We start from the raw sequence: 16,053 nt of genomic DNA, 5'->3' as shown, positions 1-16,053 counted from the left end.
GGGAGTGTTTGTTGCATGTACATACACCAGTCAGGAAATCTCTTGACACATATGAGGTGTCCTGTTGGATCCCTTTCATTCCAACAGTGCTGTGGCCCAGCTAACCTGAACCTAAAGTCTGTTTTCAACTAAACCATGTTGATACAGTTGATCGATAGCAACACCTGAGGAACAGGATTGGCTCGATTGCACACCTGCACACAAACTTGTTAATCGTGTTAACCCTGGCGAGAGTTTGATCTCCAAACTACTTCCTTTCATCTGTCCACCCCATCCTCAGCTACTAACGGGAATACTTCACTTTCATCTCTCCTCCCAGGGGATCCTTCCTTCCTTCCGCCTCTCTTTAGCATCAGTCCACTCACAGGCCCTAAACACCCCTCCTGTCCCCGATGGCTACACACACACCTTAAGACTGGTCCTAATGGCTTCCAGGTCGAGCTGGAGGTAATGAGAACTTCCTGTTGTCTGCCTTAGGCCAAGGTCATGAAAGACTTGTACAGTATATTTCTAGCCACGGTGGAAAGGCCAGTCATGTACAGTCACTCGTCTTTCAAGAAAGGATAAACGTGGCAAATCTTTTCATGCATTTCCGTGTAGAAGCTGAAGCATGGTACAGATCCTTTTAGCAGAACTGCCTTAATGGCCACCTAGCAGTTCAGGACAAACTGGCTCTGGTGCTCCAGGCAGCACATTGGTCCTTAGTGCTTTGACCTTTTAGATTGATGGTGAAAAACTGGGACATATGTTCTTTTCCACAATGTTAATTTCAAGGACCAAGGCTAAGGTTTTGGTCTCAATTTTTATTTTAAGTTCATTTAAGAGTTCCCCATGTGCTGAAACGGTACCCATCCAGAGAGAGAACACCTACTGGTTACTGTGATTAAAAAAAACAACAGGGCAGAAGTATTGGGCCAGAATGCTACACAGCACCTTGGCTACCGCTGTGCTAGGAGAATAAATGTTGCTGGCATTAATGGCCTTGTTTGTCCAGTGTCTTCAGCCATGTCCATTTGTTAGTGGGCTTGTGGTTTAAGAGTGATGGCCTATTGCAGGGACAGAACTGGAACCAGAGCTGTGTGAAAACAATGCTCATTTGCTGCATTTGTGTGAAGTATGTTCAGTAGCTGCCTTTAATTACTCCAGCCTCCAGACACCCTGGAGAGGATCTGTAAAGATACATAATTTAATCTCGTAGAAACTCTTTGACAGGCGCTTTGGTCTGAAAGGATCTGACTGAGTTGTCTGTTGTGAATTTGTTGGTGTTGAAGTGGCCTAAAAGGCAGTGACGAACAGAAGCAGCCAGGCAGAAGTTTAGGTGGATAGTTTCACAGCTGGAAGAAGCTGAACCCAGCACCTCAGGCTGTGTTCTCCCTCCAGTCTTTAGAAGACTCTACCCCTGAAGGTTTCACTGAGACTGTGGGGCTATAAAACCTTTCTGCAGTCATAAACAGTAACAGGAGTAGCAAGTCACTGTTTGCTCTGCTTTCTCCAGCACATATGTCCTTATTATTGGTTCTTGGTTGGATGGATGGACTGAGCAGGCGAGGCATTTGGCCCTGCTGGCTAGCGGGCATACACATGTGTGGGTCAAGGTGATTAAGTTGTGAATTCTTGCCAATTCAACAGATACCATCTTCATCAAAAACTTGCCAGTCTTCTCTCACCCTATCTGATGAGTTAGGACCAGCCTTGAGCAGTCTTGGAATGGAAATTTAGTAGGTTTTCACCATAATAAATACAAATTCAAGAGGGATGGAGAGAGAAAATATGAAGAGCAATGAACAGAGAAGGGGAGGAGGGAAAAGACAATGGCTTTGGGGAGATATGGGGGTACTGTAAATTGGAACCAGAAGACCTGACAAGGCCTCTTCCTTGGTGAATGGACCCTCTGTGCTTTTGTTTTGAGCCCCCACTCCAAACCTCAGCCCCTCTGGACCCTCCCCCAGATGAAACATTTGGGTGAGTTGTGTAACCAACATCATGGATAGATGGAAGCTGGCACAGTTATCTGGCTAGGCTCCAGCCTCGATCCCCCTGGCCCACAGTTTCGGTTATCCACACTGAGGATTCATTAGGCCCCGCGAAACCCAACAGTGTGGTGCCTATCGGGAGTGCACTCCATGACTCCATTCTGGCTCTGAACCAATAGATTTTGTTTGATGATAGGAACACTGACTGCCAAAGAAAGACATGGGTCTAGAAAAGAGCTTCAAGCTGTCTCTTCTGTTTGCACATGAACAAACACACACCATTGGAGGTCTGAAGCATTCTCTGGTCATCTGGCCTTTGATTTCACCAATCTCTGCAAACACTTTCCTGAATAAAGGGGGATTCTGTTGAAAAGGGGAGGTAAACTGTCATTTGGCAAACACTAAACAGCTTACCCCTTCTGCTCAGCTGAAGTCCCATTAGAGTGTAACAGCGGAGTAGGGTTCAGCTCTACCTGGTGAGATTCCAACCCAGCCATGTTAAAGCACATTGTCCTTGACTTCAGAAAAATTATTTACATGGACATGCATAGTGTTTTCTGTGAATGTGATATCTGCCAGCCTCGGGGAGATGGCCTGTCCAGTGCATTGCTCTATATCACTATGCATTTGGAGTGAAATCCTGGTGGGCCTAGCTAAACGGATATTTGGCCTGGAAAAAGATGTATGAATGGCCAAACATGCAGTCAATCATTCTGGCGTGACTTCCTCATAAACTTCCTCAGGTACTATCCATCTCTCTGACATCCATTCTGGTGAGGAAATTAATCAGCATAATCTGACACTACTGTATGTGTTTGTGTACAGATCTTAGGATAGGGAATAAGGAACATTCATTTCTGGCTCAAGGTTATGTCTCAGGCTTGTGTTTGTGTCAGTAACTCTCTCCAGATGGGTCACTTCTGTATTGGGGTCTACATCAAGGGGCCACTTTGCCTATATTGACTTTCAACCATCAATATAAAACTGTGTGTGTTGTGATCATGAAAAAGACAAACAGGGACATCAGTGATATAGGGCTCTTTTTTGTCTCTCCAGGGGAATATAACAAACCCCAGACACACAAATCAGTCTATTCACCTGTCACCGTGCTTATATGCATCAGCGGTGTTAAATATCAAGCCCAGTAGTTTGTTTCCCACAGTGAAGAGTGGGACCAGGAAAGTGATTCTCTTCTATTTTATAAAGGTCCATTGAGATTGAGACCAACTCTCATCCACTGCTTCACTTCATCCCCTCAGCGGTTTATCCCCAGGTTTGAGCTCTGTCTCCCTCTACTGGCCACATTAGGGTCTCTAAAACATGTTTGTGTGTGATCCAGTTCAATGTGCAATCTACTTACAAAAATCATAAAACCTGAAAAATGTGTTGCTTTTCGTCTCAGAGGTTAAGTTAAAGGAATAACTTACAATTGGACAGTGGTAAAATTGTGGTAACTTCGAGTTTCAGGTGTTACCTGGTAGGGTTAGGTGTTAAGGCTAGGTTAAGTTTACACCTAAAGGATAGGTCACTGAGGTTAACGTTTGGGTGAGGTTAAGGGGCATTATGTATAATTTTTGCATTGTTTTATGAGATAATTTACATATCTGCAGTGATTGTGGAATTATAGGGTTTGTAATGCCTTCCAGTAAGTCTTGAGTAAGCTCTTACAGCGTTTGTCATGTACGAACCAGAAATTATTTTGGGTGCATAAAAAAGTGCATACTAAATTGTAGAATTACTTAAATGCCGAAGGCGAACCAACATGCTATTATCTCCTCAAACAAGCAATGTCAGACACACCAAGCCACTCTGCCATTTCCTTGCTGCTAAAATTCTAGTTAACTCAATTTCTGTTAAAGTGAGAAAAAAAATGCTTATGAGAATAGTGTAGGGAAACAGCTTTTGTAAGCTGGTCAACCAAAAGTGAACATAAAACTTGCCAGAGTATGGGCTGTTGCAGTAATTCAGCAGAATTCCACTGGGTGGTAATACAGGATATCCCCTTTAAGGTTTAGATAAGGGTTATGTTTCGGTCTAGGGAACATGCATATCTTGGTTTCAGGTCCACACAAGGATAGAAAATCAAATGTGTGTGTGAGAGAGAAAGAGAGATACAGTTCCCATTATGGAATCAAAGCATTACTCTGAGATAAAGCTATTAAGATAAACATGTTATTAAATAGATCTGTAAAAGATCTGTAGAATGTGTCAAATGAAGTATTCCCTTAAATAAATTGAGGGCCATTGTGATTGTGTCTTAATGTCTCAATCAGACCTGTTACAGACCACAGAAGTGCATACATACAGCCACAGTAAATAAAGGGAAATGATGCCCATCCATCCTTTTCCCCATGGTTCTCAGCCCAACCATCAGATGCAGCTCAGTTGCTAAGTCTACTGTTTATTTTCTCACTGCTGTTGAATGGGAATCAGTTCTCTGAAAATCACCAGGACCTCTCAAAGTTTATACAGTGTGTGTCAAAAAAAAGCCATGTGTTTCCAATTGTTGTTCATTCTGAGTTGGCATTGAGCAACCCCAGGTAACAATGCTCTCTTTTAAAACAGGGATCACTATAATTGCACACACATACACACTAATCTGACATTGTCAGAGCTCCAGTGGGACATTATATTAAAATGACCATGTTGGGGTGAACATCATCTGGCTGTATGACTATGTGCCCTATAATACCACAGTGACACTTTGACTTTAACAGAATACTACTCCTTTTTAAACATTCAATATAATTCAATAATGTGGAGTGTTTCTCTTAATCCTCTTTACATTAGCTATGCCTGTCATGTAGCTCAAATACTGTTTTGTTTTAAAAGACATAGTGTGCCTTTCAAAACAATACGACAATAATATGCTTATGTGTTGTGTTCTATCAGTACTAAGATGGAAGAGTTGGTTTTATTAACGGCCCCAACATTGGTGTTACAATAGTTTTGCATTGTCTTCTATAGTTCCAAAATTACACTGTTGTCTTGCCCTGCTTAATCATAATTCTGTTTTGCCTGACCTGTGGTCTATACTCAAAAACAGCACCGTAATTCATGTGTCAATTTATAGACAATGAAAACTGACATATCTTATGTAAAGAAGTATTCAGACCCTTTGCTATGACATTCCAAATTATGCTCAGGCAAAATTGTGTACTTTGTATGTCTCTAGAACTTGTTTGGAGACCGCGTCTGACCAATTCAATTGATTAGTCATCATTCTGAAGGGCACACACTAGGTGTGTAATGGTACAGTAAATTCACAACTACATTTTAGATCCACTTTTTTTCTTGCTACAACACAGTGAAATATGATGTATCAAAAAAATTACAACATTTTATTATTGTTGTTTTTAATCAAATTAATTTAAATTAGGGTTAGGGTTTGCTTTTGAGATCAACACAAGCAGGCTTCTCTGACCTTGAAAAACAGTGAAATGAAAAAAAAAAAAAAAGAACAACTGAATTATGCAATCACATTTGCTCATTATGAACAATAACAACAAGCAGGTAAGTCCTTAGCTACGAAGACAAGGATTGTGGAAGTCCACATTTTAAGGTGTTTGGGCAGACCTGTTTGCTGTCATTATGTCCCCTCCTGTTGAGGACACTCACTTGGTACAGATAGGTATCGCCGTGCCAACTGGGCTAGTTTGGAGTTCATACAAACTCTGAACCACATTCTTACTAAAATGGGTATGAGAGGGAATTTCATAGTGATGTCAAGAACTTTGATCAGGCTCTTAAATACGCTAATTCTCTACACTGAAAACGGGCACATACACAAAGCCATGAATACTAATAAAGAGATGAGAACATGATAACATCTTCAGTCCCCCAGACATGGATAAAACAGACATTCCTTCTGTACTCAACAGTATGTTTACAGAGACAGGGTCAAGCCATATTCCATACAGAAGGTTTTATTCTTTAAAATGTTGCTGGGTCAGTGCCTCAGAGTTTCATGCATGTAAATTAGGATTTTGTCCTATACTCCACACTTTTAGAGAAAACCTTATTTTAAAAATAAAATTACAAAACTGAAATATCATGATTAGATAAGTCATGGGGTTAATTATGACCTGAAAGGGGTATGTCACCACCAAAACTCTGCCTTCATCAGGCCATAAATTAAACCAGTAATTCCTTTACACATTTTAGAACACAAAAACACATTAGTTCAGAAACCTCCATAACGCCCTCCAAACTGGATGACCAAGCCAGTAAGAGACTCATCCGAGAGGTTAGCTAGAGGCCAACGTCAACTTGGACAAACTTGCTTTTATGGCCAAGGCCCGTCAAAGGCACTCCACCAATCTGTCCTGTTTTGCATGGTGGCAAGAAGGAAGCCATTAGTCAAGGAAGTCCACCTTGAATCCATTTTGAAATCTATAGCAATGTGGGAAAAAGTTGTGGTCTGGAAAAAAAAAAAACAATAGCTTGTGGATTTGTCCATGGGTTCCATGGCGGGCAGTGCCATTGGCCAGTACAGTCCAGGGAAAAAAAAATACTGTTACCTGGCCTGGCGGCATGCGATCCTGTGAGCTCAATCAAGGTAGAAGACTGGGGAGTGCATTCCTTTTAGCGCTAAAGGGTTATTGGGTGCGCGGCACCCATGACAGTCAATCACAGGGGCCCCCAAGAAGTTCATCTTATGGTTGGAAAAATTCTAGCAAGCATAATAAAATAATATTATGATTTGCTACATACTATTTAGTTGACATTGAAGAGATAAACATCTATATTTTTATGATTCCATAATGCATTGAATCATCGACCAATCTGTGAGAGTGTAGTTAGCATTGCCAGATGAGATAGTTCCCTGAATTATTGGCTATTTTAATAAAGTGTGTGGCTAAGATTCACACCCATGGGAGAGAAAGCTAAGCTTCGCCACTGGCACAAAGTTAGTAGAGACCTATCTCAACAACTCAAAGCTATACTTACTGACTAAGGTACCTCCAACTTTATTCATTTGGAGGAGTGGAGACTTATCTGGAAAGGGTATATTTGCGCTTTGTATTTTACACTCTAAAAGTGTGGCATTCTTTGTGTTTATAAGTGGAGAAAAATCTAATTTAAATGCTTGAAACTCAAGAGGCACTGACACCACAAAATGTGAAGAAAAAAAAATAATTCTAAAGCTACTATATGTACATTTTTGTTTTTTCAAGTTGTCTGATCTCCCACAACTAGGCCTGCTTTGACAAAAAACAAAGTATTCATTTATAACCCTCTACCACATCTATTTGTCATCCTGATCCAACTCCTTAGATCTAACATCTGAGTTTAGTTTTTCAAATCTGGACAAAAGTGATCCGGACAATGTAACCCATCTATGCAATCTGAGATCTTTTTAAGACAGTTTAGATTGATCTGGCAATGTATTCCATAAAGGGGTTCACACATCACTGTTACCCAGCCTTTGAAAACTGGACCATGTGCGGCCTTGACTTAGCAGTTATGAGAGTGTTGTGAAGTTGCATGAAAGTTCTCAAACCTGTACATTTCAGCAGTGCATGTACCGGTTCTCTACACAGATCAGCCATGAAAAGCAGCTTCCCTACCCTACAGTATCCTGCCCACTAGGCAATCAGACATCCACATCTCTAGCTGATGTCAAATCTGCCTCCATTGGAAATGTGCTTTGGCAAAACATTTCATCCACACTCGATATAACACTTAGATCCACTCAGTCTGGCTGTGTCTGTAGAGCAGGGGGCTGTAGAGGGCTGGGGGAAGTGTGTGATGGCGCAGGTACTTTTGTGCAGTAGCTGAGGGGAACATCTAATCCCACTACTGGACCCACCACACTGAGCCAGGTCACCACGTAGTTCACCTGTCTGCACAGAGGTCAGAGGGCAAAGGTCAGACCGGAGAACGCTTTCAGACGCATCACAGTGGAGATGGACTTGCAGCATAGGGAGTGTTTGTGTTTGAGCGTCATTGTGTTTGACATCCTCAGACAGTTCTTCGTTCACCATGTATTTGACAGTGTTAAAGGGAAAAGAACATTCTGTTTTCTATTACTGATGCCTTTTGCATGACAGTTTTAACCCTGTAGGCACTTGCCACAAGTGAGAAAAACACCCCAGTAAATGGACCACTTGACGCTTTCACCTAATGTTTTTTGTTTTCAAATGCAAATAATACACTTTTTCCTTGGTCCTGTTGTCAAGTTCTGACAAAAATCAAAGCACCTGTGAATACAACTGTTTTCTTCAATCTCAAGTTATTTTCAATGAAATGGACAAACACATAATATACAGTATTTCTGTCCACCACCGTAACTCACCGATGTTCCTCCAGGGCAGCTTGCAGCACAGGCCTCATAAACTCCTCTGTCCTGCAGGGGTGGAGCACAAAGAACGACTGGCCCAGCAGTGGGTGCTCCTAGCAAGAGAAGGGAAAAAGAGGGAAGTTAATTGAGAGATACACTGAGGGAAAGAGACATAGATTGTTACAATATGCAAAGAAAGACCAATGCAGAGAGGTGTGTGTGCGCAGGGTGGGTGGTGGCACTGACCTGTTGTGTAATTGTGTCCCAGGGTCCATGCTGTAATCTCTGCCTGTAGTTAGGATGAACACCATCCCAAACCTCCTCTAGAGATAGACTTCTACCCTCTGTCAGATGGAGACAGAGCGATGGAGAGAAGGAAAGAGAGGAGTGGGTGAGAGAAAAAGGGAAAGGCAAGGAAATGTATGGTGAAATGGACAGCGGAAGATAACTCATTACTCATTAGCCAGTACTGTGTCTACATACCTAGGGTTGAGGCTCTGAAGTAGAGGACAGGAGTCTGGTAACTGTAGGAGTAGAGAATGTGGTATTCATACTGAATCACGCCGCTACTCCTGCTATCCTGCATACAACACACAGCTCCATCATCGTCATCATAATACTGTTCATCATTGTGGTCATCATCGTTCTCCTTATGGGGGGTGAAAGGGGAGGTCCTCCCCTGGCGCTGGTCGGAACTGGCTCCCTGTATGTATTGGTCGGTGATCTGGTTTGGGTTAGAGCTGGTTCTGATTCTGACATTCCCCAGTGCAACCTTCCTCAGATAGCCTTCCTCAGAACCCTGCAACAGAAACAATGAGTCAGGCAAACGTAGTTAATACATTTTTTTTTACATTTTTATCTGTGGTGTCTTCACTCCAAGGAAGGAGGAAACTCGGAGGAAGCAGGCTTTTCTAAGCACAATAGCTCCTTTACTGGGTAAAGTATCCTACTACTAGATTGTGTGGTTGTCCCATCTAGCGGTCTTAAAATATATGCACTAACTCTAAGTTGCCCCAGATATGTGTGTCTGCTAAATGAATAACATTTAAAATGTTAGAGGGAAGGTCCACCTATTACTTAAGACTATTACTTGATTCCATTCAGCCTACAATGCATTTAGCACTAGGTTTCTGGAGATTACCCAGGAAGTAAAGCAGTTCAGCTGTTCCTTAAGCCTAATTCTGTAACCCAAGCCATTCCAGCACTACCCTTCTCAATTTTAAGTACCTCAACCATACTCTGTCCTAAAATCCTCTCCCTCCAAACTTTGCCATTTACATACCTTTACCAGTTGCCAGCTCCAGCCATCACATAGGGAGTGGGAGTGTTCCAGGAAGAGCTGGCAGCACCGACAGAACGTCTCCTCATCCAGAACACAGCTGCTCATTTCTAGAGAGATGTGTAGAAGGTGGAAAACAGGAGAGAAAGATAAGATTGAGAATAACTGACAGAGATTCGCTAGATGGAAATGGGATACAGGAGAATAGATTTAGAAAACATAATACGTAAAACGATTTATATGAAAACCCTTTTTAAATACACCCACGATCGTTTGAATGACCACATGCTATCATGTCTGGTAGCTTACTCAATATAGTTGGCACCCATTAATACATTATTATGTGAGGAGAAAATATATAAAATATAAAAAGAGTTCAAGAAAGCATTTCAGTATCAGACTCGTTTGGCACTTTAACAACTGATCTGAGGGTTTGTTGTTGTTTTTGTAACAAGCACTCTGTTGGAATGTAGTTTAACAACGACTGATAGTTTTAGGGAGAAGACATATACCCGCAAAAATTGCCTGCAATTAATATCAGATGCGTGGGTAAAGGTAATAGCCACTAGGAAAAACAGCAATTCGAAACCCAAACACATTTCTTACCCGGGAAGCTTCCGGGATCTCATTTGCGGGCGGGGATCGAACGAGGCAAAAGCCAATCAAATTCATCGCTGACAAACCGCCCCTTCTGCACACGTTTTCCATGTTTCACAGTTCAGGACCGTACAATCTATGACAGAGCCCCTCTATCAGTTTAGCTGACTCCTCTATACAGGTGCTGGTCATAAAATTTGAATATCATCAAAAAGTTGATTTATTTCAGTAATTCCATTCAAAAACTTTAATAATGTATACATTCATTCCACACAGACTGATATATTTCAAGTGTTTATTTCTTTTAATTTTGATGATTATAACTGACAACTAATGAAAACCCCAAATTCAGTATCTCTGAAAATTAGAATATTGTGAAAAGGTTCAATATCGAAGACACCTGGTGCCACACTCTAATCAGCTAATTAACCAAAAACACCTGTAAAGGCCTTTAAATGGTCTCTCAGTCTAGTTCTGAAGGCAACACAATCGTGGGGAAGACTGCTGACATCACAGCAGTCCAAAAGATGACCATTGACACCTTGCACAAGGAGGGCAAGACACAAAAGGTCATAGCTAAAGAGGCTGGCTGTTCACAGAGCTCTGTGTCCAAGCACATTAATAGAGAGGCGAAGGGAAGGAAAATATGTGGTAGAAAAAGGTGTACAAGCAATAACCGCACCCTGGAGAGGATTGTGATACAAAACCCATTCAAAAATGTGGGGGAGATTCACAAAGAGTGGACTGCAGCTGGAGTCAGTGCTTCAAGAACCACCACGTACAAACGTATGCAAGACATGGGTTTCAGCTGTCGCATTCCTTGTGTCAAGCCACTCTTGAACAAGAGACAGTGTCAGAAGCGTCTCGCCTGGGCTAAAGACAAAAAGGACTGGACTGCTGCTGAGTGGTCAAGGTTAGGTTCTCTGATGAAAATAAATATAGCATTTCCTTTGGAAATCAAGTTCCCAGAGTCTGGAGGATGAGAGGAGAGGCACAGAATCCACGTTGCTTGTAGTCCAGTGTAAAGTTTCCACAGTCAGTGATGGTTTGGGGTGCCATGTCATCTGCTGGTGTTGGTCCACTGTGTTTTCTGAGGTCCAAGGTCAACACAGCCATCTACCAGGAAGTTTTAGAGCACTTCATGCTTCCTGCTGCTGACCAACTTTTATGGAGATGCAGATTTCATTTTCCACCAGGACTTGGCACCTGCACACAGTGCCAAAGCTACCAGTACCTGGTTCAAGGACCATGGTATCCCTGTTCTAAATTGGCCAGCAAACTCGCCTGACCTTAACCCTATAGAAAATATATGGGGTATTGTGAAGAGGAAGATGCTATTCTAATTGTATGACCAGCACCTGTATACGCTCTTCTCTGGACTTCTTTTGGAAAAGTTCTCACCAACTCTCACCAATACAGAGAGAATAGAAGAACCAACCAACCTTTTGCAGATACTCTTTCAAAGGCAAACAAAGACACGTCTCAGTCTGGGGTCTTTATCTGAGAAGGTAGGTGAATGAACATAGTACTAGAGGTTGTCACATATTTAAGAATTCCAATGTTTTTGTGTTTCCCATCAGGTAAGCAGGAGAGACCCACTCTCCGCCATGTACCACAGGATAGATTATGGCCTGGATGGAGAACACTGCTACTGTGACAGCTAGGTACATTCACATGCACACACTTAATGCATACAGATAATAAACACTGTATTTCTGTCTTTGAATCTTCACTTGTCTATGTGGTTTCCCAGCCCTCTGAGGTTATGTCCAGGCTCAGAGGGCCCTGCCCCTCCAGCAGATCTTCAAGGCTGTCGCCAACAACACAAAGGGTAATATAAAAAGGGATTCTAGTCATATGAAACCCCTTTCAGATAATGGAATCATTTGTACATGTAATCCATTGTACTGAAGTGCTGTTTTACAATGTGTGCCTGAGTGTGTGCGTGTGTACCTGAGTGGAGCTGTGAGCAGTGGGCTGTGAACAAACCGCACAACATCAACAGTGCCTTTGTCTACCAGCTGGCCAACACACCTGGAAAAACACCTGCCCCCAAGTCACCTACACCACCCAGGATGGGGAGAAATACCTGTCTGCCATTGTCAGAACATGCATGGCGAGAAGGCACATCCTTGTAATTAAGTGCCAGCACCCATCCTTCTAACTGGGCTACCCTTGGTACCTAACTTTCTGTATTCAACTATCCTCAACCACATTGCTGCCGTGCCAGATCAACAATTATCTAAAGCTAGGCACTGTTAATAGCTTCCTTTCATTCCTGCTGTTCATTGCCTGTCGCCTATCGCCCCCTGCAGGTGTATATAGACTATAACAATGTAGAAGCTCTGACTACTGGCTGGGAAAACGACTGGAAAGACAGCAGCTGTTATGACCGGGTGAGAGAAACACAAAAGCACAGACAAGGACATTCTCAGCATTCAGAAAATGTTAAGGTTCTCTGCCAGATAGAAACTGACTTTTTTAATTGGACATTTTTGGGATTGTCCTTACCCTGTGTGTATTTCCACGAGGTGGCTTTGTTTTGAAGTTAAAGTGGATGTCATGACCTCTGCCCGGCGTGTGTTCAAACTAAAGGGCTTACCTTACACTGCAACCTTTTACAGAGTTATGTGCAAACAGAATTTTAGCAGGCAGATTTGGCAGGCTGGTTTAAATCTATGGAGGAAAGTTATGTGTACCTCCATATATACCACTTTACTGGAGAAAGACCTCATAAAATTATCTTCTGACAGACAGACACACAATGCAAGGTTTATGTAACAATTCAGATTAAAATAGGCAATTATTGAAGAGTTAAATCATGTGTTGTTACAATTTTGGTATATGTTCAATGAAATGTGAATGTACACTAACATGACACCACAATTGTATAACGCAACCTGTATTACAACTTCTGTTTCCAACACCTGGGTTCACTTATCAGCTGTTCACCCATTGCACAGGATTTCATAAACGATTACAAGTTAACACTAGTTCATTGTTTTAGCCAGCTTTTGTTCAATTCCATTTCTCACTGACTTCTACTCACCAGGTGCAATAAGTTAACTTCAAGCATTGGAAATATGTGAACTAAAATCATAGGATGGTTAAGGTTTGTCATAAAACTAAAACAACTCCATGGTTAAGTTTACATATTGATGTTGGGACTGTTAAACTGGCTGTTTATTGAAACGCTTCATACAAAATCTGTTCATGATATCAGCTCACACATTTCCCAACCTCCCTCTTCTCGTGACACCAAAGGCACTGCTTGTTGGCTAGAATACAGAACACCACAGACTCCAGCATAGTGCCACGCATTATATTAACAACATACACTGAGCCCGTGGGGTGAAAACATCAAGAGCTCTTTCCAAAACCTCAGTGAAGAGAAGCTCTACATTTCCATGGACCATGTATTTGTGGAGGTTGTTTTTCAAAGTTCTGCGCATCCAATCCAAGCCTGTTACAGATTCACTCTTGAGATTTATAGTTTGCTCCTTGGCAATCAGTCCTTTCCAGTCGGAGGAGTTCGCTGGATTGACTGACAGTTCAGAAGACCACTACCTTGGCCTTTTTGGGCGGGGCTTTCTTCATAGGCACGTCCACTTCCTCATGGTCAGCACTCATGTTATTGGACAACCAGCCTAAAGTCAATTGGTTAGCTGCAGGGGGAATGGACAAACACACACACATTAAAACATAATTATAGAAAAAGGGTTAATTATCATAGAACATAACAGCAAGGGACATACAGATAGAAAAGTATTTGAATGGAACAGACGAGGAGGGGCAAGTTCAGTTAGAAATGAACTGTCCAGAAAAGACAGTGGGTTCATGTAAAACATGGATTTGGGTACTCACAAGAATCCTGGTGCTCAGGACAGTCCTTCTGGAAGTGTTCTACTGACCCACACACATGACAACAGCCTCCTACAGATGGACAGAGAGGAGTTTAGCACGGATTCTCTCGCGTCCACGTTAGGGTTAGGGGCTAAGCCTGAATTACATGGAAATTCATGGAGGTAGACTTCAATTAAATTGTCATGTGTATTCGATAAAATCACTGTGCTAATGTTCATTTTGAGATCATGTATTGTTTGCGATACCATTAAGGTTGAAGTATTTTATTTGTAAAACAAAATTCCCAAAACAAATTAAATAATGACGGTGGTCTGGAAATATTTAAATATCATGGTGTGAGTAATCATTGTGATCCCTTAATGGTTTTCAAAATGTAAAAGAGCATCAAGCCCTATATTAGTGAATGAGGTGTGCCTGTTCACACCTCATTAAAATTGTGAAATGTCTGGTGGTCCCTGAGGAGAAGACAGTAATGTGTTTGAGCGTATGTATGGTACCTGCGGCGTACAGTCCCTTGGGGTTGTCTGGGCAGGACTTGGAGAGGTGACCAGTCTTACTACAGATGAAGCACTTGGCATATGGGTACTTGCCTGAGAAAGAGAGAACTCTAATGGATCAGCAGCCGGACCTTAACAGCACACCATTTTACAATTTGTCTGACACACACTGAAGTCTTCCTTCTATGCCTCCCCTGTCTGCCCCCCCACAGGTTTTACAACAGTTTAGTGAGGCACATACCCATGGCAGGGTCTATTTTAGCATGGCAGTGCTGGATCTCGTGTTCAGTGGATCCACAGCGGTAGCAGATGTCCATCCCCATCTCCTCGTCTCTGCCGGCCTCCGGACAGTCTGCCAACCCGTGGCCAGGCTTTCTACACTTAAAACACAGCTGGACAGGAAGAGAAAGGTTCATATAAAAAGAAGGAATGAAGAGAGAGAGAGCGAGACACTGCAAGATTCAGTAAATACATAAGCCATTTTCAGTCATACCACGGATCCGCCCATCCTACCATGTCGCTCTTCTTGTCGTTCTGTCTCTTTATCCTTCTGTCCTCTCTCCGCCGGTCTTTCTTCAGGGCCATCCCTACCTCCTCTCTCAATCCCTCCATCCCTGCACGTCCAGCTCCACTAGACAGCCCAGCCCCACCACTCTGAAGGTATTCCATGAAGCCGTTCACATCATCGTTGTCATAGTCCTTTTTTTTCCGACAGGGTTTCTTAATTCCATTGTTCCTGGCCTGAGTGTGCCTCAGAGGGTCTCCCCCTCCTCCTCCCCTACCTCTCCCCCTCCCCACGGGTCTGTGCCTCGAGCCAACACCTCCGGACCCTCCGAAACTACCTGGACTATCCCTCCCTCTTCCAGCTCCTCCATCTCTTCCTCCTCGTCCTCCACTCCCTCCTCCATTTCTAAACTGGCTCCACGGTGTGGCCTCGGCAGGTTTGTGTTTGTGTATGTTGTTGGCTCTGGCCCATCGCGTCATGGCTGAAACACCTTAGGAGAGACGAGGAACCGACGGATAAGAGACTTAAGGACAAGGAGTGAAATAAGTCCTGCATTGGAGCACTGCGTGTTGGTCCTGTAGAAGGACCTTACAATCAAAATCAGTAACTGTTTAAGAAACCCTTCTCAAAAGACATAGATATTGCAATAGCCAAAACGTTAAGCCAGACAAGCACTTAGGATCAGCTATAAGGTAACTTACTGTAGTAGTTAACGAGGTTGTTTAACAGGTTAGCTAGCAGTTCCTGGCTAAGTTAGCTGAAAGTGGCTGGAATTGACTAGATTCCGTTTTCAGAGGACATCCGCAGCAGGATTTATTTCACAATAATTTGGAAATAAATAACCTGAATTACATATTATGATCAGAATATTTATATCTCTTAGAAACCCACCAGCACAAATATATCGTTGTCACATGTATCTACTTGCTTAACCGGAAACAACAATTTCTACTTCGTTGAAAATTCTGGGATAACAACTTAGAAACGCTTAGCGCCACCCCCTGTTGAGGTTGAGAATTTATAAAAGCAAGTGATCCACTACCCTTCCGTGATTG

The 16,053-nt window shown here is 42.5% G+C and overlaps 2 protein-coding genes across 7 annotated transcripts; both read right to left on the bottom strand.

Moving 5' to 3' along the window:
- Positions 1 to 6,575: 6,575 nt before the first annotated feature.
- Positions 6,576 to 10,206, bottom strand: atg10 (ATG10 autophagy related 10 homolog (S. cerevisiae)). 4 transcript variants are annotated; one of them, XM_010878165.3, is made up of 6 exons: positions 10,142 to 10,206; positions 9,539 to 9,645; positions 8,740 to 9,055; positions 8,503 to 8,600; positions 8,272 to 8,369; positions 6,576 to 7,819 (listed from the first exon to the last, which is right to left on the bottom strand). In XM_010878165.3, exons 2-6 carry the CDS (start codon positions 9,641 to 9,643, stop codon positions 7,669 to 7,671), a joined length of 768 nt encoding a protein of 255 aa, XP_010876467.2. In that variant the 5' UTR covers positions 9,644 to 9,645; positions 10,142 to 10,206; the 3' UTR covers positions 6,576 to 7,668. The 4 variants fall into 4 exon arrangements, with proteins under 4 accessions (XP_010876467.2, XP_010876469.2, XP_019908694.2 ...); XM_010878167.4 differs by lacking the exon at positions 10,142 to 10,206 and adding an exon at positions 10,048 to 10,137; XM_020053135.3 differs by lacking the exon at positions 10,142 to 10,206 and adding an exon at positions 9,803 to 10,014.
- A 2,812-nt stretch (positions 10,207 to 13,018) lies between these two features.
- zcchc9 (zinc finger, CCHC domain containing 9) lies at positions 13,019 to 15,975 on the bottom strand. 3 transcript variants are annotated; one of them, XM_010878164.4, is made up of 6 exons: positions 15,890 to 15,975; positions 15,007 to 15,488; positions 14,735 to 14,885; positions 14,494 to 14,586; positions 13,997 to 14,065; positions 13,019 to 13,797 (listed from the first exon to the last, which is right to left on the bottom strand). In XM_010878164.4, the coding sequence occupies exons 2-6, from the start codon at positions 15,475 to 15,477 to the stop codon at positions 13,685 to 13,687; spliced, it is 897 nt and encodes a 298-aa protein (XP_010876466.2). In that variant the 5' UTR covers positions 15,478 to 15,488; positions 15,890 to 15,975; the 3' UTR covers positions 13,019 to 13,684. The 3 variants fall into 3 exon arrangements, with proteins under 3 accessions (XP_010876466.2, XP_010876465.2, XP_010876464.2); XM_010878163.5 differs by having other exon boundaries at positions 15,007 to 15,573; positions 15,700 to 15,952; XM_010878162.5 differs by having other exon boundaries at positions 15,700 to 15,952.
- Between the last annotated feature and the right edge of the window lie 78 nt (positions 15,976 to 16,053).

The sequence above is a fragment of the Esox lucius genome, chromosome 14 (assembly GCF_011004845.1).
Source record: "Esox lucius isolate fEsoLuc1 chromosome 14, fEsoLuc1.pri, whole genome shotgun sequence".
Classification (NCBI taxonomy): Eukaryota; Metazoa; Chordata; class Actinopteri; order Esociformes; family Esocidae; genus Esox; species Esox lucius.
Note: the sequence above shows the minus strand (reverse complement) of the source record. Positions and strands in the feature narration are given on the sequence as shown.